This window comes from Catharus ustulatus, chromosome 9, assembly GCF_009819885.2.
Source record: "Catharus ustulatus isolate bCatUst1 chromosome 9, bCatUst1.pri.v2, whole genome shotgun sequence".
NCBI classification, from domain to species: domain Eukaryota; kingdom Metazoa; phylum Chordata; class Aves; order Passeriformes; family Turdidae; genus Catharus; species Catharus ustulatus.
In genome coordinates this window covers 28,812,355-28,834,742 of record NC_046229.1, presented here as the reverse complement: position 1 = coordinate 28,834,742, position 22,388 = coordinate 28,812,355, and the positions used below count along the sequence as shown (strand labels likewise).

General features: G+C 58.5%; 3 protein-coding genes across 11 annotated transcripts; 1 reads left to right on the top strand and 2 right to left on the bottom strand.

Moving 5' to 3' along the window:
- Window positions 1-14: 14 nt before the first annotated feature.
- Window positions 15-11,942, bottom strand: LOC117000383 (selectin P). 9 transcript variants are annotated; one of them, XM_033067954.2, is made up of 18 exons: window positions 10,048-11,941; window positions 9,109-9,196; window positions 6,527-6,916; window positions 6,333-6,440; window positions 6,053-6,235; window positions 3,974-4,159; window positions 3,656-3,841; window positions 3,335-3,520; window positions 3,019-3,204; window positions 2,704-2,889; window positions 2,390-2,575; window positions 2,063-2,248; window positions 1,748-1,933; window positions 1,430-1,615; window positions 1,166-1,285; window positions 749-779; window positions 461-516; window positions 15-334 (listed from the first exon to the last, which is right to left on the bottom strand). In XM_033067954.2, exons 1-17 carry the CDS (start codon window positions 10,054-10,056, stop codon window positions 462-464), a joined length of 2,658 nt encoding a protein of 885 aa, XP_032923845.1. In that variant the 5' UTR covers window positions 10,057-11,941; the 3' UTR covers window positions 15-334; window position 461. The 9 variants fall into 9 exon arrangements, with proteins under 9 accessions (XP_032923845.1, XP_032923847.1, XP_032923846.1 ...); XM_033067956.2 differs by lacking the exon at window positions 2,390-2,575 and having other exon boundaries at window positions 15-516; XM_033067955.2 differs by lacking the exon at window positions 3,974-4,159 and having other exon boundaries at window positions 15-516.
- Window positions 11,943-14,042: 2,100 nt separating this feature from the next.
- Window positions 14,043-16,498, bottom strand: LOC117000384 (1-phosphatidylinositol phosphodiesterase-like). Its single transcript, XM_033067964.1, has 2 exons — window positions 15,601-16,498; window positions 14,043-15,364 (listed from the first exon to the last, which is right to left on the bottom strand). The coding sequence occupies exons 1-2, from the start codon at window positions 15,833-15,835 to the stop codon at window positions 14,277-14,279; spliced, it is 1,323 nt and encodes a 440-aa protein (XP_032923855.1). The 5' UTR covers window positions 15,836-16,498; the 3' UTR covers window positions 14,043-14,276.
- Window positions 16,499-16,652: 154 nt separating this feature from the next.
- Window positions 16,653-19,272, top strand: HTATIP2 (HIV-1 Tat interactive protein 2). The gene is made up of 5 exons (XM_033068101.1): window positions 16,653-16,825; window positions 17,041-17,148; window positions 17,239-17,376; window positions 18,133-18,194; window positions 18,769-19,272. The coding sequence occupies exons 1-5, from the start codon at window positions 16,664-16,666 to the stop codon at window positions 18,992-18,994; spliced, it is 696 nt and encodes a 231-aa protein (XP_032923992.1). The 5' UTR covers window positions 16,653-16,663; the 3' UTR covers window positions 18,995-19,272.
- Window positions 19,273-22,388: the final 3,116 nt, after the last annotated feature.

Below are 22,388 nucleotides of genomic sequence, written 5' to 3'. Positions count from 1 at the left end.
GGCACGCAGGAGGCATTAGTTAGTGAGACAAAGGTGTTTATTCACACCCATTACACAAGCTCAGAGGTGGAAGCATGAGTGGAGCAGCCACTGGAGAATGTCCAAATTTCCAGTGCGACAATGTTCAAGGGCTGGGTGGCAGGCTGCTCCCAGCACGTGGCTCTTGGCCCCTGGTAGGTCTACAGCTGCTGCCCTTCCCAGGGGAATGCTGCACACGTGGCATGGTGGCAGTGTCCAGGGGCAGTGCTGGTCCAGGCTACAGCCATGGGCATGGAGCCCCTCTGTGATCTAGCAGCAGCTCCTGCCCTGGGGGACACGGTGGGTCTCGTGCAGGCTGGAGGCACAGGAGAGATGGAGCTGCTGTCACCCACTTCAGTCCCATCCAGGAGCACCCCAGCCAGGAGGAGGATGGCCACTGGGGTGAATTTGGAACAGGGTGCTGTCAGAGTCTCCCTCTCACCTCACAGATTGGCATCGTATGCTGTGTTGGTGAAGGTGCCCGGTGCTCCCAGGTCACTGCAAGGCAAACACAAGGGACTGTGTCACCTTGGGAGTGTGTGAAGGGCAGGGGTCAGCACAGCCCTGTTGGCCCCAGAGATGCTCCCATACAAAAACAGCCTCACACAGGCAGGTCTGGGTGTTGGCAGGGTGAGTGCAGGGCTGTGACAGTCACACAGGCAGAACAGGTGAGTACAGGGCTGTGACAGTCACAGGGCACAGCCACCCTCCTGCAGAGCACGGCTCTCACCTGGTGGGTTTCAGGAGCTTCCTCTTCTCCTCTGATCACGGTGTTGGAATGTCCATGGAAATAAAGCACATAGAAAATAAAGGACCAGATCTGTTTAGTGAAGGTCATGATGCTGCAGCAGCAGCATCTGAAATTGAGCGGAGTTTAACAAGCATGGGGTGGGGCTGCCTTAAAAAGCATTTGCTGCCTTCTTCAGAGCTGTGATGTTTATCAGACTTTGCCCTCCAAACCTGGTTGCTGACACCCTCGGCTGGATAAACTGCCAAAAACCCAAGCAACTCAGCAGATGAAACAGTGAATGGAGGCAGTCACACTGTTAAACTCTTCTGATAACCCCAGCCTCCCCTGGGACCGTCACCACCTTGCCTGAGAGCCCCTGGCCAAAGCTAGGGTGGGATGCAGGAAGCATTTCTGTACCTCTGTCACTGAGCCTCTTGGCAAGGAGGGCAATGAGACCCCCGGAGAGCACAACACCACCTACTGCCAGGGCTGAGCCGCTGCTGTAAGCCAGGACTTGCTTCAGGAAGGCACCATCCTCTGAAACCAAACCCCAGAGCCACACGTTAGAAAGCTGGCAGGACTTTGCAGCCCCTGGAAGTCCCCCTCCACCACATTCAGGATGTGCTTGGAGGAGAGCTGGAAGCTCTGCAGTGCTGGAGGAGCTGGGGGGTCCAGCTGTACCTGCACACACAGGGGCATCCCTGCTCCAGTTCCCCGTGGCCTCGCAGTGGAGCAGCTCCGCTCCCATCTGAACAAACCCCTCCTCGCAGGAAAAGGTGCATGTGGAATTGTAGGTGAAGTTCCCATGCATGTGAGAGCAGCTCAGTTGGCCTCTGCTGGGGGGGGCCAGCTCTGGGCAGCTGATGGCTGGGGACAAAGCACAGCAGGGGCATCAAGAGAACAGTGGGATGGGGACATGTGGGCTGGCAAGCCAGGGGATAAACTGACAGAGCCCAGGGTGCAGGGCAGAGCAGACACATGTGAGATCACAGGATTTACCTTTGCATTGTGTGGGGTCTCCTGTCCATGTCCCCATGGCTGTGCACTCACGGCTCTCTGGCCCCATCAGCACAAACCCCTTCTGGCAGGAGAAGGCACACGTGGAGCCAAAGGTGAATTCCCCATGGAGGTGGGAGCAGGCAGCCTGGCCCATCTTGGGGGCAGTCAGTGCTGAGCATTTGATGGCTACAAGGGTAAAGAGGCCCAGCTCAGAAAGGAGCCTGGGAGATGACTCTGTTGGGACCAAGGGGCTGGGGACACATCACGGTGTCACCCCAAGGCCAGTGACACCCTGAGCTATGGCAGCAGCAATACCTTCACAGCGTGGGGCATCCCCTGTCCATGTCCCCATGGCTGTGCACTTGAGACTGTCTGACCCCACCAGTGCAAACCCCTTCTGGCAGGAGAAGGCACACAGGGAGCCAAAGGTGAAGTCCCCATGGAGGTGGGAGCAGTTCAGCTCTCCCTGGGCTGGAGCACTGAGCACTGGGCAGGTGATGGCTGCAGGGACAGAGAAACATTTTCCAGCTGAAGTGTGGGTACTCCAAAGCTAGACTGTTGAAACAACAGGATCAAGAGGGTCCTCTAGGGAACAGCCCATGCTCAACACACGGCCTGTGACACCCTGAGCAGCAGCAATACCTTCACAGTGAGGGGTGTCCCCAGTCCATGTCCCCGTGGCTGTGCACTCATGGCTCTGCAGCCCCACCAGTGCAAACCCTGTCTGGCAGGAGAAGGCACACGTGGAACCAAAGGTGAAGTTGCCATGGAGGTGGGAGCAGTGCATCTCTCCCTGGGCTGGAGCGCTGAGCACTGGACAGCTGATGGCTGCAGGGCAAAGAAGAACATTTGAGGCAGGAGCTTGGGGACTATGAGGCTGAATTCTTCTGATGAGAGGACTAAAAAGAGAACACCCAGGGTCTGCCCAAGGCCTGTGACACCTGTGACAGCTCTACCTTCACATCTTGTTGCATTCCCTGTCCATGTCCCTGTGGCTGTGCACTCATGGCTCTGCAGGCCCACCAGTGCAAACCCCTTCTGGCAGGAGAAGGCACACAGGGAGCCAAAGGTGAAGTCCCCATGGAGGTGGGAGCAGTGCATCTCTCCCTGGGCTGGAGCACTGAGCACTGGGCAGGTGATGGCTGCAGGGGTGGAGAAACACTTTGAGCAGGAGTCTGAGAAAGTTTGAACTGTCCAGCCTGAGAGGCTTCAGGGGAACCCTGGTGTCACCCCACAGGCAGTGACACCCTGAGTTCTAGCAGCAGTTCTACCTTCACAGTGTGGGGTGTTTCCAGTCCAGCTCCCCGTGGCTGTGCACTCATGGCTTTCCTGCCCCATCAGAACAAACCCCTTCTGGCAGGAGAAGGCACACGTGGAGCCAAAGGTGAAGTTGCCATGGGGGTGGGAACAGTGCATCTCTCCTTTTTCTGGAGGACTGAGCACCGGGCAGGCTAGGGCTGCAGGAACAGAGAAGCACTTCAAGGAGGAGCCTAGGAACTACAAGCTAAACTGCTTGGTCTGAGAGATGGGGAAATCCTAGAGTCACCCCACAGGCAGTGACACCCTGAGTTCTAGCAGCAGCAATACCTTCACAGTGTGGGGTGTTTCCAGTCCAGCTCCCCATGGCTGTGCACTCGAGGGTCTCCTGCCCCATCAGCACAAACCCTCTCTGGCAGGAGAAGGCACACGTGGAGCCAAAGGTGAAGTTGCCATGGAGGTGGGAGCAGTTCAGCTCTCCCTGGGCTGGAGCGCTGAGCACTGGACAGGCAAAAGCTGCAGGGATAAAGAAACCCTTTGAGCAGGAGTCTGGGGACTACAAGGCTAAACTGTTGGAATGAAAGGACCAAGACACTGGAGAACATTCCAGGGTGAGCCAGAGGTGTGTGACACCTCAAGCAGCAGCAATACCTTCACAGTGAGGGGTGTCCCCAGTCCATGTCCCCGTGGCTGTGCACTCACGGCTCTGCAGCCCCACCAGTGCAAACCCCTTCTGGCAGGAGAAGGCACACGTGGAGCCAAAGGTGAATTCCCCATGGAGGTGGGAGCAGTGCATCTCTCCCTGGGCTGGAGCACTGAGCACTGGGCAGGTGATGGCTGCAGAGTGAAGAGGTGCACATCAAGCAGCAGCTTGGGAACTGGGAGACTAAATTTGTGGGACCAAGGGGCTGGGGAACAGCACAGTGTCACCCTGAGCTATGACAGCCAGCACTCCAGCAGCAGCAATACCTTCACAGTGAGGGGTGTCCCCTGTCCATGTCCCCATGGCTGTGCACTCACGGCTCTCTGACCCCACCAGTGCAAACCCCTTCTGGCAGGAGAAGGCACACGTGGAGCCAAAGGCGAAGTCTCCATGGAGGTGGGAGCAGTTCAGCTCTCCCTGGGCTGGAGCACTGAGCACTGGGCAGGTGACGGCTGCAATAGGAGAGCAGATCTCAGAGATGGGATAGATGAGGTTAAAGCTAATGATTCAAGCTGAATCCAAATCAAATCTTACCCAGGCTCACCTCTTCAAAACCATAGTTGGTACAATAGTTTTTCTGCCCTACAAGTGATTTCCTCAGGGGGACACGGTTGCTGCTCTGCCTGAGCCCTGTTTATCCCTTTCACTACCCTGGGGCAAAGCCCCTGGGAGGAAGGCCACAGCTGCTGCAGTGCCCTGCATCTCCCTCCTTTCCTGGAGCAGAGACCAGCCTCTGTCCCTGTGCCACTGCCAGGAGGATGGCTTTGGGACCGTAAAGCACTGCAGTGGCTAAGGAGGTTGTGTACCAGTCTCCCCAGCCTGTGCCCAGGGTGTGTTTTGCTGCATACCAGGGCAGTACCCAATGTTTTCTGGGGTGAGTGGCTCTGCTGCCTGTGAGACCACCAAAGGTCAGTGCCAGCAGGGCATTAACACCACCCAGCCCAGCTGAGACAGGCTGCATCTGCTGAATCTTCTGCTTCCAGACTACCAAGCACTTTCTGGGAAAGACTTTTCCTTTCATAGCTATTTTACAGGCAATTCTGGTTTTCCAGAGTCCCCAGAGGTGCCTGTTGGTGAACATGCTGTGCAGGTGGGAGCAGCTGGCCCAGCCCCTTTGGGGGCCAGCCAGCAATGGGCACACAGGGGCTGCAGGCAGGCACGGGGCAGAGTTTGGGGCAGGGCAGGCAGCCTTGCCTTGTCCCTCACATTCCTTGCAGCACCCCCAGCCTTGCTTGCAGCCTTGCTCTCCTTGTTTCTGGAGTGAGCCCAGCTGGCAATGCTTGCTAATGCCATTTTATTATCAGCACAGGCGACCAACTGACTCCTCTGATTGTTTGCAATAAAACAAAAATCAATCATATTACAGCCAGCAGGGAAAAAAAAAAAAAAAAACCAACAGGCTGGGAAAGCAAGTCCCTGGAAACCTAAAAAGCCTGGAGCACACAGGCTCAGCCCAGCTTGCCTGTGGGGATGTTCACAAAATTGGGAGCCAGCTCATCTCCATGCCTGTTCCCTTAACTGCAGAGAGTTTTGCTGGTCTCAGCTACCTAAGGTCCTGAGTTGATCACAGGCCCACCCTGCACAGGCAGCAGCAGCACTAACTTCAAGGCAGGCTTATTTTGTAAAGAATACCAAGATGCTGCCCACTCCTGTTCCTTCCCAGTACAGAGGGTCCCCAGCTGTGTCCCCTGTCTGCTCCAGTCCTCCACTCACCCCATCCTTGTGCAAGGCTGCAGGTGTACCACACAGGAAAAGTGCAGCAAGGCTCTTGCACCCCCAAAAAAGGAGTTCTCTGGGATGCTTGGTGCCTGGCTGCAAACCCTCAAGCCACTGACAGGAAGACTTTTTCTGCCCCTACAGCATAACATACCACAGCTTTCTCTCCTTTGTGGTTTCCTGCCACACTCTGTCCCTCCCAGCTTATATGTAAGCTCATTTCATGCATCCTTACCCCTGTTCAAGGTGGCCACCCCTGCACCCTACACCCTTCCCCTGGCTGTGGGACAGCAGCCCCTCTTTTCTTCTTCCCAGGATACTGAATGCCTTCCCAAGGCAGATCAGGGTGGGCTAGGGGAGAGAGACAGTGCCACAGGGCTGGCAGAGGAGCCAGGACACCATCCTGACCCCACACTTGGTGCACACAGGGTGCTGGTATCTGAGTAGGATTCAGGGCACTGGGACAGCCAGGCAGAACTCACAGCTCAGAACGTGCAGCACCAGGAGATGCTTCCACAATAGGTAAGGCAACAGCAGCACTTGCCTGAACAGCACTGGGCACACAGGGCTGGTGCCCCCAAAGCATCAGTGCTGCATCCCTGGGAGCCCCAGCCCCTGGCAGGCCGTACCTGTGCAGGTGGGGGTGTTTGCTGACCACTCCTGGGAAGGCAGGCACCGCAGCACGGCCGCCCCTCGCCGCTCAAAGCCCTCGTGGCAGCCAAACTCGCAGGTGGAGTTGTAGCTGAAGTCTCCGTAGGGATGGCTGCAGTACATGGACACTCCCTGGGGCTCCAGCTTGGCACACTGCACAACTGCAAGAGACACGGTGCCACAGCCCGTCAGGAGCACCAGAACCAGGAGGCAGCGGGGTTTGGTCTCAGGGAGGGAGGGTGGGGACGGCTGCCTCACCATGCTCGCACTCGGGGCCGTGGAAGCCGGGGTAGCACTCGCAGCGGTAGCTCCCGATGGTCTCCACGCACTCGCCCCGCTGGCTGCACGAGAAGGGCTGGCAGGAGGCTGCACGCACAGGGCACGGCCATCAGGAGCTGCTGGCCACCCCGCCGAGCTCCCAGCCCACCCAGCCCTGCAGTCCCCCCGCTCACCCAGGTAGCACAGCGCCTTTTTCCTGCGGGTGCAGGGCTCGTCGTTCCACTTGCCGGCCTGCTGCGGCCGCCGGATGTAGATCTCCACACAGTCCTGGTTGGAGCGGCGGTTGTTGGGCTCCCCCTGGGCCCAGTTCTCTGCCTCCTTGGTCAGCGCCTTCCGTGTGCCCACCCAGGTCCAGACACCGTCCAGCTTGCGGAGGCCGATCCAGTAGTAGGACTTGTGGTAGGGCAGGCTCCTGTTGAGGTACTGGATCTCCTCCTGGTTCTGGATGGCCACCATGTCGGTGAAGAAGGTCTGGCAGTAATTCCTGGCCTGCTCCCACATGTAGTCCCCTTTGTCGCTGTAGTGGTACGTCCAGGCACCCACCTGCACCCACAGCAGCATGCCTGTGGAAGAGGATGAGGTCTGGGAGTGATGCAGAAAGGGTGGGAGCTGGGAGGGGATGGGATCCCTCGGGACAGGAGGGTGGGCTGAGCCTGACATCGTGGCCAAGAGATGCCAGTGACAGGCTGGGCAAAGGGATGAGTGGGGATGAGAATGGGACTGTGTGGGTGGATCAGGCATGGCAGAAGGAGCTGAGGACAGGGGGGATGGCACAGGGATGAGGAAGGTGGAGGTGAAGGGTGAGTGAAGGCTCAGATGGGCAGCACGAGATGGGGCAGGCAGAGCACAGGAGGCAGCAGAGCCCCAGGCAGTGATGCCAACCCCTCCCCAGCATAAAGATTGAAAGCTCAGCTGTGGCCCTGTTCCCCTGCCCACAAAAGCTTCCCAAAAGGAAAACCCCCACTTCAAGATGGTTCTGTAAACACAGTTCCTTCCTTGAGTGCAGATGTGTACACTTCAGTTTTCTTGCTTTACCCTGCTACACGAGAGCCAGATTGGAGCAAGGCAGAGCAGCCAGTATGCCCTCACCCAAAAAAGCACTTGGACCCCAACCTGCTCATCTGAGACAGAGATGGTCTAGAGTCGTGTAAAACTCAGTGTTGCAAAACAAGGTCTTTCAAAAACAAGCTCACATCATGGTCATGCCCACCAGGCAGGGCAAAGCCAGACAGTAACTGGAACCCACACCCTGAAGGACACTTTGCTGAAACCCTGCTCTTATTTACAGCATTTCACACCACAGCTTTATGCAATCAAAGGGTTTTAGCCACAGGAAGAAACTTCCTCCATTCTCCCCAGAAGCAGCTATCTCCACAGCTGCAGAAAGCCATGTGGGGATATCATATCTCCATCTGTGCAGAAAGTGAGATGGGGATCAAAGTCAAACAAGCAGCCTGGATCACACTGTGTCTCAGGAGAGCTTTATCACACTGCAGTTGTGTAAGGATCTGGGCACTGCAGATTAGATATGAATACATGCCTTCTAAAGTCTAATTAGTGTTGTACTTTGGTGCTTTGCTATCTATTTTTGTAAATAATTTCCCATGATTTGTCTGGTTTCTCTTGTGAAAGAGCAAACTATTCTCTTTGTTCAACAGAACTGAAGCTGAGGAAAATGTGGTTCCCTGTGTACCTTTTGGGAATTTGGGGCTGCCGGACGTTCAGAGCACGTTCTGGGATCCTGCTCCATCCTCAGCTCCCACCACCCTCTCCCTGACCCCTACTGCTCCCCAGCAGGGCTCAAGGCAGCTGCCTGCTACCCTCACACAGCCCATCCCCAAAGTGACAAGGGCCAAAGTTTGACATCTGCTGTGTGTCCATCCTCCACATGCTCTCCTACCTCTTTCCTCCAGCTCCGCCAGTTACACCCTCTCTATGGCACAGCTCATCTCCGTCTCATGCTGCCTCTCCCTGCCCCACCTGGTGCTGAGCCCCCCACATGGGTGCTGACTTCCCACATGGGTGCTGTTTTCCTGTGTTTTGATCCCAAGGCTCCCGTGGCAACCCTGATAGCTCTTCTCAGGGTGATGCTCAGCACCCTTCACAGTTGAGGTGCCTTTGCCTTTTTGTTTTCTCTCAGAGACAAATCTTAGCCTCCTCCTGACACTTCTGCACTTACATAATTTCTGTTCCTTTGCTCAGTCACTAAGGTTCTTAGGAAAAGAATTCAGCTCACGGAGAATTTCCAGGGGCAGAGCAGGCACCAGTAGGTTTTGCTCTGTGCAATGCCAGCAAGTGAAGAAAATTCCTTACAGGCAGGAAAACCAAATTCGTTTCTATACTCCTGATGTCAATTAGGAGCCCAAATTGTGTGTGGTGCTGCCCCAGCTGGGCTATGAACCCTCACACCCATGGGTCCTATGACTCCATCCATGCCCAACTGCACAAACATGGGTGTAGGGGTGGGTAGAGCTGCCCTGCCTTTCCCTGCTCACAGCACAGTGCAGCAGCTGCCACGCTGCAGCTGGGGAACCAAACATCCTGCAGGGACCTCCCTGGGGAGCATGGTGTGCCTGGGGGGAGCTGGCACAAGCAGGGGCAGCGCCCTCCCAGCCCAGAGAGATCCAGCCCTGGGGGATGTGACTGATGAGCCCCCAAAATAACAATGCTACATTTCTCCAGTTTTGCAGGCTCCTTGGCAGCAGGGTCACACTGGGCTGGGTGGTGGGTGCTTACCCCATGGGTGGGTGCTTACCCCATGTGATGGCAGCGATGCCCAGGTAGGTGCCAGGAGAGCCCAGAGTCCGTGTCCTTCTGGTAGATGGCAGTCCCACAGCAGTGCCCTGACAGGGAGGGAGATGTGAGTGTGCACATCCCAAAGGGTTCACACGGGTACCCACAGTGCTGCCAGGCAGTCCTGGCTCACACAAGGGCAGTCAGTTGTGACATTGGCACACAGGCACACACCTGCTCCCAGCTAGGTACGGCTCTTCTGCAGGAAGGGCCCCTTCAGCTCCCCCACTTTGGGCACTTCACTCCAGGGGAGCCCCTGAGTTCTGTGTCCCCTGAGCCCCTTCCTGCCCAGCCAGGGATGGCATCTGCCTCTGCAGTGGCAGTGCCCTGTGTGCCTGGCAGTGTCCCATGAGCCTGGGGTCGCTCGGGCAGCTGTGTCCTACAGCCCCCAGCTGTGGTTCCAGCCAGTGCCTGCCCACAGCCCTGCCCTCCCCTAATCCCCCTGTCCAGGCAGACCCTCAGTTGTCCCCCAGGAAAGCAGCAGGACTCACCATGTTGGTCAGGTCAGCTGTCCCTCAGTGGACAGTGCTGCTCACACTACCTCCGAGCGTGCAGCACATCGCTCCCTGCCCCTGGCCTCTTCCCCTCCCATCCCAGCCCTGCTGCCAGCCCACATCCTGCCCACACCCCCGCTTCCCCTGCCACAGGGCTCTCCAGCCCCAAGAAACCCTTCTCTGAGCCCGGGGCTGCAGGGGAGCAGTGGGGTCAGCACTGGCCATAGTCCCCATGGACTTCCATGGCATGGGAGTTGGCATCCCTGCATCCTGCATGGGGACATGACAGGAGATGACCCACAATGAGCAAGGCTTGCCTGAGCATCCTAGGAGGAGGAGAAGGACCCCCTGAAAAGTGTTCATCCCCAGTCCACAGTGCCCAGAGCACTGAGACCTCTCTGACTCACCGTGTCCATGTGGCAGTGCCTGCAGTGGTGGCCTCAGAGGAGGCTGAGGTGTGGTGAGATCCCTCGTGGCTCACGACCTCCCAGCTCCCGTGCCAGACGCTCTCCTGGCATGCAGGTGTTTTACTCTGGCTGTGAATCTTCATATAGCATTTATAAACAGTTACTTACACAATGCATTTTCCTGTCTTTACCTTTATGTCTTTGTGAGAAAGATCCAGGAATATGCCAGAGGAACTTCCCCCTGACTTACTAACATCCTTTGCTTCACCAGTGTTTCAGGAACACGTCTAATTGTGTCCACCGCCCCTTGGGCCATTATAATCTTCATAAATCTTTTCTTACCCTGTCCTGCTTGTAAGTAGAATTGCCTTGGCCGGGTTTTCTGCAGAAATGACTCTGCTGACTTCCAGCTAAAGCCAAACAAGAGCCATGCAGGTCACATGTATTTTCCAGTTCCAAAGAAATTGATGTTGCTCCTCCAGGACTCATTCTAGACAAAAGGAGGAACCCATTCCACAAGAGCCATAACCCACTACAATTACTTTATCATTGGCAAATATAAATGAACCTTGTTTCCTGTCTCTGGATATCTTCCTTTGAAAATGTTTTAATGCAGTTGTATCTTTTTATGGAATTGCTGAGACTGTATATCCAGTAAATTAGGAGCACTTGCTTTTTAGCAGCTCCTCTGCCCAGGGTGCACAGTTACGGGAAGGGAAGGAGCAGCCAGGCAGGCAGAGAGGGTGAGGGGCAGCTGCTGGGCAGGAGAGCAGCTCCAAGTGCTGAGGCTCACCCGGGCAGGGCAGGAGCTGCCTCTCCTTTTGCTGAGACACTGCTGGGACTCAGGGGGATGTTCATGGGTACACAGCCCAGGCTGTGCCCCTGCCAGTTTCACTTCTGCTGGAACCCAGCATGGTGGGGCAGAGCAGCAGGAAAAAAACATCTCCACCTTTGTTTTTGTGACTTCAAGTAGTTGTTGGTATTGCTTTAAAAATGGAATCAAGGTGTCTGAGGTGCAGAGGCTGCTGCAAAGACACATGAGCAAGTTTGAGCTCTGTGTGGGGGCAGGTGCCCCATGCCTGGGCTCACAGAGGGGGTCCTGCATGGCAGGGTGGATATCGAGGCTTGCTTTGCAGGTAGTGGGAAAAGGTACATAGGGTAGGAGGGAGAGCAGACCCAAATCAGCTCTGCTGGGATCTGGTTAATCACCAGGAGCCCTTTCATATCTCAGGGTATTTCCAAGGTTGGCTTCCCTAGAAGGGATTCAGGATGCCACAGAGCACAGGCTCCTGCTGGATTCCTGCTGGATTCCTGCTACTCTGCTTCCCAAGGAAGGTCCTGGCCCTGCCTGAGCAGTGTGGGCATTTCCCAGGGCTCAGGATGGTGCAGGCTGTGCCCCCAGCCATCCCTCCGAGGGCACAGGGCGAGCTGCCAGCCAGAGCTTTGCTCAGCACGGGGGCAGCTACAAAGCCACTTTTCTGAGCCTCCCCCGCCCCGGAGCCAGGCACCGGGATGGAGAAGCGGCTCCTTTGCTGTGCCACGGTGCTGGGCAGCACCGAGCGATGCTCTGTGTGCCGCAGAGCCGTGCTGCCCTGGGGAAGGGGCACTGCCGGGCGTTGTTTGCGGCAGAGATCCCGCCCCGGCGTGGCACAGCCCGTTCCCCTCCCTCCTTGTGCAATGCCCTCGCAAACCGCAGCGGAACCGAGTCCCCGGGGCACTGCCTGGCCGGCTGGGCTGCTGCCCGCGATACAGCGGGCACCTTCCTGGGAGCCCCGCTCGCCCCGGGGAGGGCTCCGGAGCCCGCTGCAGGGGCCGATCCTGCCCCGCCAAGGCTGGGGGGTGGCACAGGCGGGGACACACACGTCTGGGTGCGCCCCGCTGCTGCCATCCCTCCATTCCACCCTAAACCTAAGCCTAACCCTAATCCGAACCCTAACCCTAACCCATTCCTCCCAGGGTACACGGGCAGCTCTCTCTGAGACTTTAGAGGCATCTCCTGGGCGCGGGCAGGACATTCCCTTCCACCGCAGGTCCCCAGGAAATGCATGACCCAAAAGCTGTCCCTGAGCTGGAGGATGCCCTCGGGCAAGGCTGCCAGCGCACAGCTCCAGCAGCCGGAGCCTGCTCCACCCTTTTATCAGCTGCAGCCCCGCCTCGGCCAGCACCTGATAAAATCTTTCTCACAGTCTGAAAGCGTTTGGACACCGGGAGACGCATTAAGAGAGCTACCCTGGCTTAGAGGGACCGAGGTAATTGCGAGGATTAGCCAGGACCAGAAGTCCATGGGCACGGTGCCCCCCACCCACAGGGACCTTGAGGCACTGGGAGAATATAGGGATGATGTTGGGCAAATCACTCCTGCCCACCCTATCCAAACCCTCTCAGAGATGTTTCTCTGACTTCAGCTGTAGGACAGCTCTCTGCCTCCCGCCTCTCACTGCGAAGCTGGGGATGGAGAGCCTTTGCTCAGGGCATCACTGCCACACGGGTACCCCGTGCTGCCTGCCGGCTCCTTGGCACCTGGCAGCAGCCACATGTGCAGGGCACAGATAAGGGTTTGCCAAACAGGATGCCTGGGGCACAGATAACACTGACATTATCTCACTGCTTGAGTGACACGGTGTAAACAAGTGACTCTGCCCACCCGGGGAATCCCAGGCGGCTCCTCCGCCCTGCCAGCCAGCTGGGGCACAGGGTGGGTACGGGGTGCTGGGGTGCACTGCCACGTCCAGGGGCAGCCCTAAGTGACAGCCAAACCACCCAGCCTACAGCTCCTAGGAGCTGTGATTGCTCTGCTGGTGCCCTGCCTGGCTGTCCATGGCACTGTGCATCCCTGGAAAGCTGAGACAAGCCACCAGTAGAACCCATCCTCCTGGCAGGACAGTGGCACCAGCCACACTGGCCTGGTGTGGGGGCAGGCCAGGCACAGGAGGCACTGGCAGCCAATGGACCAGGCCACCCTCCAGTGGGCACCACCAGTGCTTTTGTCACATTTCTGGTTTAATGCAGAGATTTCAACCTTCTCCCGTCTCACACGGCAAACCCAGAGCCAGATTCCTACCTGTCACCTCTGTCACCCACTGTGTGCTATTGCCTGCTCCCCTCCCTGGGCAGCAGAGGAACGGGCTCAGCACCAAGAGCTGTGTCTCCAGCCAGGGCTAGCCCCTGCAGAGCAAAAGATATCCTCTCCTCTGGCCAGGAAATCCTGTGGCATGTCCAGCAGGCACTGTGCCCAGCTGTGTTTCACCCCATACAGAAGTGACTTTGAGGACATTCTTCACCTTCTGGCAGGCCAGGGCTGAGCTTTTTTCTTCCAAAAGCTGCTCTCTCTTTCTCACCTCCCTGCTTCAGCTGCTGCCAGTGATGCAGCAGGCACCCTCCTGGGTGATGATTTCTCCCCGGGGATCTTGGTTACCTTTCTGCTCCAAGGAGTTATTGTGTTGTCTATTTAGATTAGTGATTTATTATCTGCAGGTAGGGCAGGGACTGGCACACCATATTGTAAAGTCTTTTTTATGCCTCAACCACCTTGCTTTTGTGGATCTACAGACTGTCCTGTGTGCACTGCCCCAGCTATTACAAACTGCTGGGCTCTGCCCAGCACAGCATCCCTTGGTGTGTGACCCCAGGGACAGGGAAGCCCTGTCTGAGTCGCTGCCTCTGTGGCCATCCAGCTCTCCAGGCACAGCATGGGTGGCCCTTGCTGAAGCTGGCTCTGCCTAAGAATCCTGACTTCTGGGGCAAACCCCTGCAAGAGAGAAACAAAAGCTAAAATAACGAGGAAAGGGATGTTCCTACGCACTTGTTGTCCCCTTTTTAAATTAATTCTAACTCCTGTGACCTCTTGCAGCTCTGCTTTAAGAGCAAGATGGTCACAGACAACAATTCAACTGTGCTTCATCTATGGGCAGAGGGGTAAAGGATCCTTCACATCTAAGCAGCAAAACAAAAGGTCTTTTCTCCACTTTTCTCACAGGAAATGGCAAGGCAACATATGCAGTGCTTTCCTAGCTTCTTTTTATTTTTATTTACCCTTAAGTAGAAGGACTGCTTTGCAGAGAGGCATCTTGGGAGGCCTCAGTGGCCCGACAGGAGGTGAGGCAGGACGTTCCACCCGCACCCTCCCCGCTGCCCTGCGGGACCCAGGCGGCGCAGCCCCGCACCGGCACCGTACCTGGCTCCTCAGGGCAGGGTGCAGCTCCCCGGCTCCTCCGCTGCCTCTGCGCCTGTCACACCGCTGTCACACGAAGGCTCCCCGCTGCTCTGCGAGCCCTAGAAAGCCGCTTTTGCCCGCCGGGCGCTGAGGTGGCTCGGCAGAGGCGCGGGGCCGGGAGCAGTGTCCTTGCCGAGGGACGGCGCGCAGAGCTGTGCTGGCCGCGCCGTCTGTGCCCTCTGCCGCGGGGGTGCCGCCACGGGAGCCTGGCGGTGCCGGGGGCCGCCGTGCCGTGTCCATTGCTCGCCACGATGAGGCGAAGGAGGCCCGAGCCGGGGAAGTCCATGATGACCACCCCCCAGCGCACGGGCTGCCCGGCCCGGCGCCGCAGGTGCTGGCAGCAGCGGGGGTTCACAAAGCGGGCCACCTGCTCGGGGCACGTGAAGAGCCCATTGCCGGAGCAGAAGGTGAGGAACATGGTGCTGGGGTCTCCGCCGGCTGCCTTCTCCAGGTGCCGCCTCACCCGGGCCCACTTGCGCTCCAGCGAGAGCACGTTCCAGGCGTCGCTGATGCTCAGCTGCTCGTAGGGGATGCCCAGCACCTCCCGCGCCAGCGCCTCCAGCACCACGATCTTCCCGCGCACCTGGCCCAGCGTGGGCACCTCCTCCCGGCACCACACGCAGCCCTGGCCCTCTTCCAGCAGGCAGCGCTGCAGCTGGGCAGCGAAGCCGGGCCGGGAGAAGATGGGCAGCTCCTCCTTGATGCGCATCAGCACGGCCTCGCCGGGGTGGGCGCGGAGGAAGCGCAGGGTGCGGCGCAGGACGCCGCGCAGGCTGGCCCGCTGGAAGGTGCACAGGTGGTAGATGCGGAGCTCGCCCCGCCACAGCTTGCAGCGCACGTCCAGGAAGCGGATACCTGCCGCCAGCTGCGCCTCCAGGCCCCAGCTCTGGCACCGCAGGCGCCGGCCGCCGAACAGGCTGAGGGAGTCGTGGGTGCCCGGGATGGAGAGACGGGAGAGGGGCAGGGCGTCGGGCAGCTCCGCCATCCAGTCAGGGCAGCAGGCTGCCGGCTGCGGCACGCAGTCGAAGGCAGCGCCGCGCCGGGTCCATGTGTCCATGCCACCGGGCGAGCGGGCACCCCGGCAGCGGCTGGGCCCCCGGAGCCCTGCCGTGGAGGAGAAGCAGACCATGAGCTGTGGGAACATGCCCCCCTCGCGTCCCGATCCCACCCTCCCCGGTGGCATCCCCACCGCACCATGGAACCCTAGAGCACACCGCACCCTATAACACACCCATATACGCCCCATATACGTTGCTGCCTGTACTTCTGTCGCACTATACTGCTCCCCTGCCACTCTCAAGCACCCGTCCAGCACCCCCGAGCCTCCCTCGTTCACCCACCTGGGTTTTCCTGTGGCTGCGGAGCAGAGCCGGCTGGGCAGCGCGGCCGTGGGTGCCGGCGGCACAGTGGCAGGTGGAGCGGGATGCCAGCCATTAACCCGGGACAGGCATGACGCGCGTCCTGCCTCGCAAACGGCACGTGCACCTGGGATTCATCCTCAGCCCTCGGCCAGGGAGCGCACTTGACAGACACACCGGGCTGGAAAACCACCCGGCTGATCCCCACAGCAGCCATTCAGGCCTCCGCACCTCCCTGCCCAGGAATCAGGACAAACGGGATCGCGGCGCCGCGGGGCCCCTGGATGCTGCCCACGGGAGGGGCTGTGCAGAGCCGCGGGGTGCCCGCATGCCTGCTCCAGAGCCGTGTCCTGGTGGGACCTGGACCACCCCGCTGATGATTGGCATCGTCCCCGTCACAGGGACAACGCACAGTGCCCGGAGCAGGGGTCTGTGCTCGCCAGCACACCCCAGCACCTGCTCAGACAGAGTTCCCAGGGAAGTGGGCTTCATCTCCTTGCTCTTCAGGCACCAGGGACTGCTTCACGCTGGAAGTGACCCCCGTCCTGCCCAGGGGACACAGCTGCCGGGCACGCCGCTCGGCAGCACACACTGAACCCGGCGGGGTTTGCAGAGGGGCCCCGGAAAGATGACAGACCCCTCCGAGCATCCCTCCCGTGGGGCGGGCACAGGGATGGATCCTCGGGCGGCGTTCGGCTCTGCCACTGCAGGAGCAGCCGGCGGGGACAGGCCAAGGGGCACCGTCCTTGCGAGGGTTCCTGGGGCTGAGCGGGGGGTCCCTGGGGCTGAGCGGGGTTCCTGGGGCTGAGCGAGGTCCCTGGGCTAAGCCGGGGGTCCCTAGGACTGTCCCCGCCCGGCCTTGGAAGCTGTCCCGTGTCGCGTCCGCCCGCGGCTCCCCGGGCACGGAGCGCTCCAGCGCGGAGCCGCAGCGCGGGGGCGCACCGCTCCCGCCCGGGCCTGCCCTATCCCGGTCACTGTTCCCGTCCCTGTTCCCGTCCCTGTCCCTGCTCCCGGCCCCGCCCCGGCCCCGCCCGCTGCTCTCGGCATGGCGGCGACGGGCGGCGGCGGCCGGAGCTGCTTCGTGCTGGGCGGCTCGGGAGAGACGGGCCGGGCGCTGCTGAAGGAGCTGCTGGCCCAGCGCGCCTTCGGCCGCGTCACGCTGATCGGGCGGCGCCGGCTGAGCCTGGGCGAGGCGGAGGCGGCCGTGGTGTGTGGGGACCGGGGACCGGGTCGTGCGGACAGGGGACAGGGCTGGCCGTGGTGCTCGGACTGAGGACAGGGCTGGCCGTGCTGCTCGGACCGGGGACAGGGCTGTGCGGACCGGGGACAGGGCTGGCTGTGGTGCTCGGACCGGGGACAGGGCTGGCCGTGGTGCGGGACAGGGGACCGGGGCGGTGGCTCTGACCCTTGACCTCCCCACAGGAGCAGGCCGTGGTGGACTTCGAGCGGCTGGGCGAGCACGCCGCTGCCTTCCAGGGACACGACGTGGGCTTCTGCTGCCTGGGCACCACCAGGGCCAAGGCTGGCGCCGTGAGTGGGGACCCCCTGACCCCGGTGGTCCCGTTTGTCCCCTCCCCTGGCTGCCCTCCCATGCCCTGCTGACCCTGCTCTGCCCCGCAGGACGGTTTTGTCCGTGTGGATCGGGATTATGTGGCACAGGCAGCAGAGCTGGCGCGGGCAGGGGGCTGCAAACACTTTGTCCTGCAGTCCTCCCGGGGGGCCAATGCACAGAGCCGCTTTCTCTACCTCCGTGTGAAGGTGAGGGGGCAGTTGGGGTGGGCTCCTGATGCTCCTGCAGGAGTCACAGGATGCTGGGATGCTCGGGAAGGAAGCAGGAGCTGAAGTCTTGAGATGCAAATGGCTCTGGGGGTCCTTCTGCTGCTGCTGAATAAGGGAAGGGGCTGGCAGAACAGCTGAGCAACTGGCTTCTTATAAAGCAGCACAACACCTGCATGCAGTGTCTGTCTCCCTCCTCAAACTCCAGAAACATCTGCTGGGTCTTTAGCCCAATAGCAGCTCCCCAGCCTTAAGCTGGGATGGCTGCACAGCTGTGTGGGAGGCTCAGGGCTGTGTCCTGGTGAGATATGGACTATCCCATGATGGAAAGGCTCCCCAGGGAGCACCACACCTGTCACAAAAGTTTTTTTTCTCCATATGTTGTGTGCTGCAGCTCCCACCACCTGCTGCACTCAGCTGCCTGCCAGCATCTTGAGCCGGCTGGATCCATCCCCAGGCTGGATGCTGAGTCCAGATGCTCTCCGGAGCAGCCTGCTGCAGTTTAGCTGATGGTTGCAAGGGCGCGCTGCTGACCTGCACTCGTGTCCACCTCGGGCCCTGCCCCACTGCCTGGCCTGGAGAGCTGATCCCTGCCTGGCCTGCTCCAGCCTCGCATTGGCATTAGTGCCATCCTCCTGCCCTTGGCTCAGCAGCTCTTTCCTACCCGTTCACGGGGTGGCAGGGATGGTGCTTGCAGTCATCCTTGTCTCCTTTCATCCTGCCTGGCTGCTCTGACAGGGAGAAGTGGAAAACCTGGTCCAGGCTGTTGGTTTTGATCGCTGCACCATTCTCCGGCCAGCGTGAGTAGTGGTGGAGGAGGGAGGGACAGGGCAGAGGGCTGCCAGGGCAGCAGGGAGATGTTTCACTGGGAGATGGAGCAAGAGAAAGGATACATGAGCACAGGGCTGGGGAGGGAAGTGGAGAATGGCAGCAGCTGCAAATGCAGCTCGAGGATGAGCAGACTGCTTCCCAGTGCTGCAGGGTACAAGCTCTGCTGTTCCTATGGCCCATCCCAATGCTAGTGGCATGTGCCAGCAAGGAGAGGAGCCTTGGGCTGAAAGCACAGGTTGAGGCTCATAGGTCAGAGCTTATCTCCAGATGGACCTTGACCTTATGCAGAGGGAACACTCATCTGGGTCCTTTCAGCTGTATTGTGCTTTTGCTGCCTAGAACTGGAATTCTGCTTTTGTCAGCACAGTGGGGAAAGGAGTTTAGTGTCCGAGGGCTCAGCTCTGTCACATTCTGTGACCCTGCCAAAGCCCCTTATGTGGGTTCAGGAAGCTTGTCTGGGCCCTGGTGCAGCTGGAGAACTCAGTCTCTAGCCTTCATCCAGGATGGCTTGAGGCTGACCCATGTCCCCTCCTGTGTCTGCAGGGTGCTGCTGTGCAAGCGCCAGGAGTCGCGGCCCATGGAGTGGATAGCCCAGCAGTTCCTGGGCGCTGTGGCTCGGGTGTTCCCCACTGCTTACTCAGTGCCTGTGGAAACGGTGGCCAGGGCTATGGTGGCCTGTGGGCTGCAGCCAGGCGAGGGCAAGGTGAAGGTGCTGGAGAACGGGGCCATCCACGAGCTGGGAAAGGCAGTGCCACAGCAGGGCACGTAGAGCAGAGGGGATGGCAGGCAGGAGCTTGGGTCACCGTTCAGTGCTCTCGGGGCTCAGGATGGTTGCACGCACAGGAGAGGTGTGGGGTGCTGGCATGGCTAGCGTGGAGCCAGAGCTACATCCACTGCTTTACACAGTGCCTGATTCTGTCAGGGGATCAATAATGCAGGTGCTGGCTGCTGGGTGAGGATGAGCAATGTGCTCTGCTGCCTGGATCTGTGACACGCATACGGGTAAAGATGATGTAATCCAGGCCTTGAATAAAACCCTGTGACTGATCTGGTTGTGCCGGCTTTGTGTTGAAATAGTATCTGTCACCCACACACCAGCAACCCAGCCTTAGCCTTGTGTGCTCAGATCATGTCACTTCAGGGAATGCTCACAGGCAGGTGACAGGCACAGGAGAGCAGAGACGAGGCACAGCTGCCTGTGTGGAGGCTGCACTTCACAGAGCACACGGTGGCACCAGTGCTGCTTGGATAGCAGAGCTCCTGGATGCTCAGCAGCAGCTGCTGAGCCACCAGGAGTGGTGCTCTGCCTGCAGCAGACACTCCAGGCCTCATCTGCTCAGGGTGCAGAGGGACTGCTCTAGGGACACTGATGTTCACACCTGGGCTGCCACTCGGTACCTGCAGTCACAAAAACACCGTGCAAGTACTTGCGTGGACTGGCAAATGCCTGTCCCTTTGCTTTCCTTCCGGGCACTAGTGAGCCTGAGCCCAGCTCAGTGTTCCCAGGAGCCCTCTGCATGTGCAAAGCCCTGTGCACGCCTTGGAGGGGTTTGCTCCTGCCCAGGTGCCAGAAGGGGAGCAGGTTCCTCCTGTGGGAGTGGAGCAGGCACCAGGAGCAGTGCAGTGTCCCAGGCACGGCCCCGCTGTTCTCAGGCCTCGTGCTCGGGGTCGAGGAACTCGGTGGCTCCTCAGATGGGATGCAGAACATACGTGACTCCCAAATTCCCTAATGGCCAGAGTCCCAGTGCTCCGGGTGCTGCTGCTTTCCAGGATTTTCTCTGACCTCACCCCACGGTTCCTGTGTCAGTGACTTGGATGTGGCAAATGGGGGGAGCCTAGATTTCATCTCCTCCTTCTACATGAGATTTCCATCGCTGTCTTGGGCCTCAGAAGGCTGGTGGAGGCAGGGAGATGGTGTACCTAGACAGCTCCTCAGCCATGTGTGAGCTGGGGCCACAGAGCCACAGCTACTGATAAGACTGCCCCAGTGAGAGCAAAACAACACCTTCAGAAGGGTGTTTAATGCACAGAGGGAAATGAGAGGCAGGCTGCTCAGCTTCACACAAGTATGAGGAGCACTGGGTTACACAGGCATAGTGCACTCAATGCTCAAAGAGGTTTTTTTCAAAGGACATGTGCTTGTACAGGGAGTGGAAATGAACACCTGAAGTGGTAAGACCTCAAAAGAAGTGAAAATTGAGATGAGAGAATAAAAAAAAATAATTAAAGCTCTGGAAAGTTACAGGTGAAAGGCAAGCCACAGAAGATGTGGCATAAACATGAATTATGACTATGTGAGAAGCACAAAGTTCTCCAGGGACGCTCAAGGACAGGATGTGATCAGGCTCTATAGGAAGGAATGAGCCATCACAGAAAGCCTCAGTGAGTTACTTGCATTGCCCTTTGCTGTTAGGGAGTTCACACTACCATCATTCCTTAGGGGACCCACATTTGCATGACTGTCCCAAAGCATGCAGGGGAAAAAAAATATTTTTAACCCCATTTTTAGAACACGTGCTTTAAAGTCTGCCAGAAGGAGCACTCAGATGAATGGCCAAATACTCTCCTGGGTGAGAATTGCAGTGATCCCTTTACCAGAAGGTCAACATTGTTAAATACGATGCTAGTTCTTAAAAAGTTCCAGTGGGAACCAGGAAACTGCAAAGCAGCTAGGCTGCTTTCTATAAAAGGCACGTTGCTAGAAAGGATAATAAAGGCTGGAAATAACAGGGCCCAGGATAAATCGGGTGTAATGGGAGATTCCGCGGCTTTTGAGGGGGCAGCTGCGAGGCACAAGCCTGGAGCCCTCTTGGAGGAAACCAGCCATTGTGTACACAAGACAATCTGCTCCTCAGAGTGCACTCAGATCTCCAAAAAGCTCTCCCAGAAGGGCTCTTAAAGAAATTATGCTGTCGTGGGAAGACAAGGAAGGTCTGTAGTTTCTTATTGGGAATATTTTCTTAGCACTCCAAAGCCTTGAAACACACAAAACAAACATTTCTTGGACAAAGGTCTGTGCAAAACACAAGCTATTTCTGTGTAACCCTTGTTTCTGCTCAGTGGTAACAGTTTCTTTTTCAGCATTTCGGATAAATCCGTGTTAAAATGCACAGCTGCAAACCCAGCACACAGTACAGCATCCTTATCACCCTCCCACACAGAGTTTCCTCACACACTTTGGACCTCAGTTCCCCAGATTGCTCTGTGCACTCCTTAAACCCCTACGCCCGAGCTTTGAAAGAGATTTTAGACTGGTCACTGAATTACAGCAGAGGGGATTTGCCCACCTCGGGCTGGAAGAGGTGAAGGAGATTTAAGTCTGTAGGGAACAGACCCAAATCCTGCAGGGGGTCCCACTGGGCACAGCTCCAGAGCAGCAGGAGCTGTGCAGGGATGGAGCTGTGTCCTTGGCACGCCTGGCGGGGCTCTCTGCTCCGCTCCAAGGGCACACAGCCCTGGCTGCAGCTGGGGGAGAGCAGGGCAGGGTGCTCAGAGCCTGCTGGACAGCATCACACAAACCACCTGGTCCCACAGACCCTCCTTCGCCTGGGATTCCGCTGCTGACTTTGAAGCTCCATGATGAAGGGATAGCCACATTCCCAAGGAATCAGCACTAGGGTTTCCAGGAGGTGTCACGGCCCTGCTGTCCCTCCCAGCCCTGAGCTGTGACCACCACTAGCCCATGCTGCCACCACCTTCCCTCCAAGCCAGGGGCTGCCTGAGCAGTGGGCAAAACCTCCTGCCAACAGCACCACGCTCCACAGGAGCTCTTCAAAGCAGCCTCTGAGCTGGCAGGCACTGACCTGGCACTCAGTGACATCCTGGTGACATCCCTGCCAGCAAATGTGTGGCCCTGATGAACCCTCTGGCCCCAAGGGCACTGGCACAGCCCAGCAAAGGTGCAGTTTGCAAGGCTGTGTTCCTTCAGAGAGCAGGGGCTACACCCCAGCTGGGAGATGGGGCTACTGTGCTACCTCTGATTAGGGTGAGGCACCTCCAGGCTCCCCCTGAGTCCTCTGAGAATGAGAACAGCCTGGGGAATAAAGGGCCTTCGTCCTGCTCCTCCCTTCCCCGCTCTGTGAGACACGAGGGAGGCTGGTGGGCACCTCCATGCCTCCAGACCTCGGCTCTGACCCCTTGCCTGAGTGCATCCTGGGGGCTCT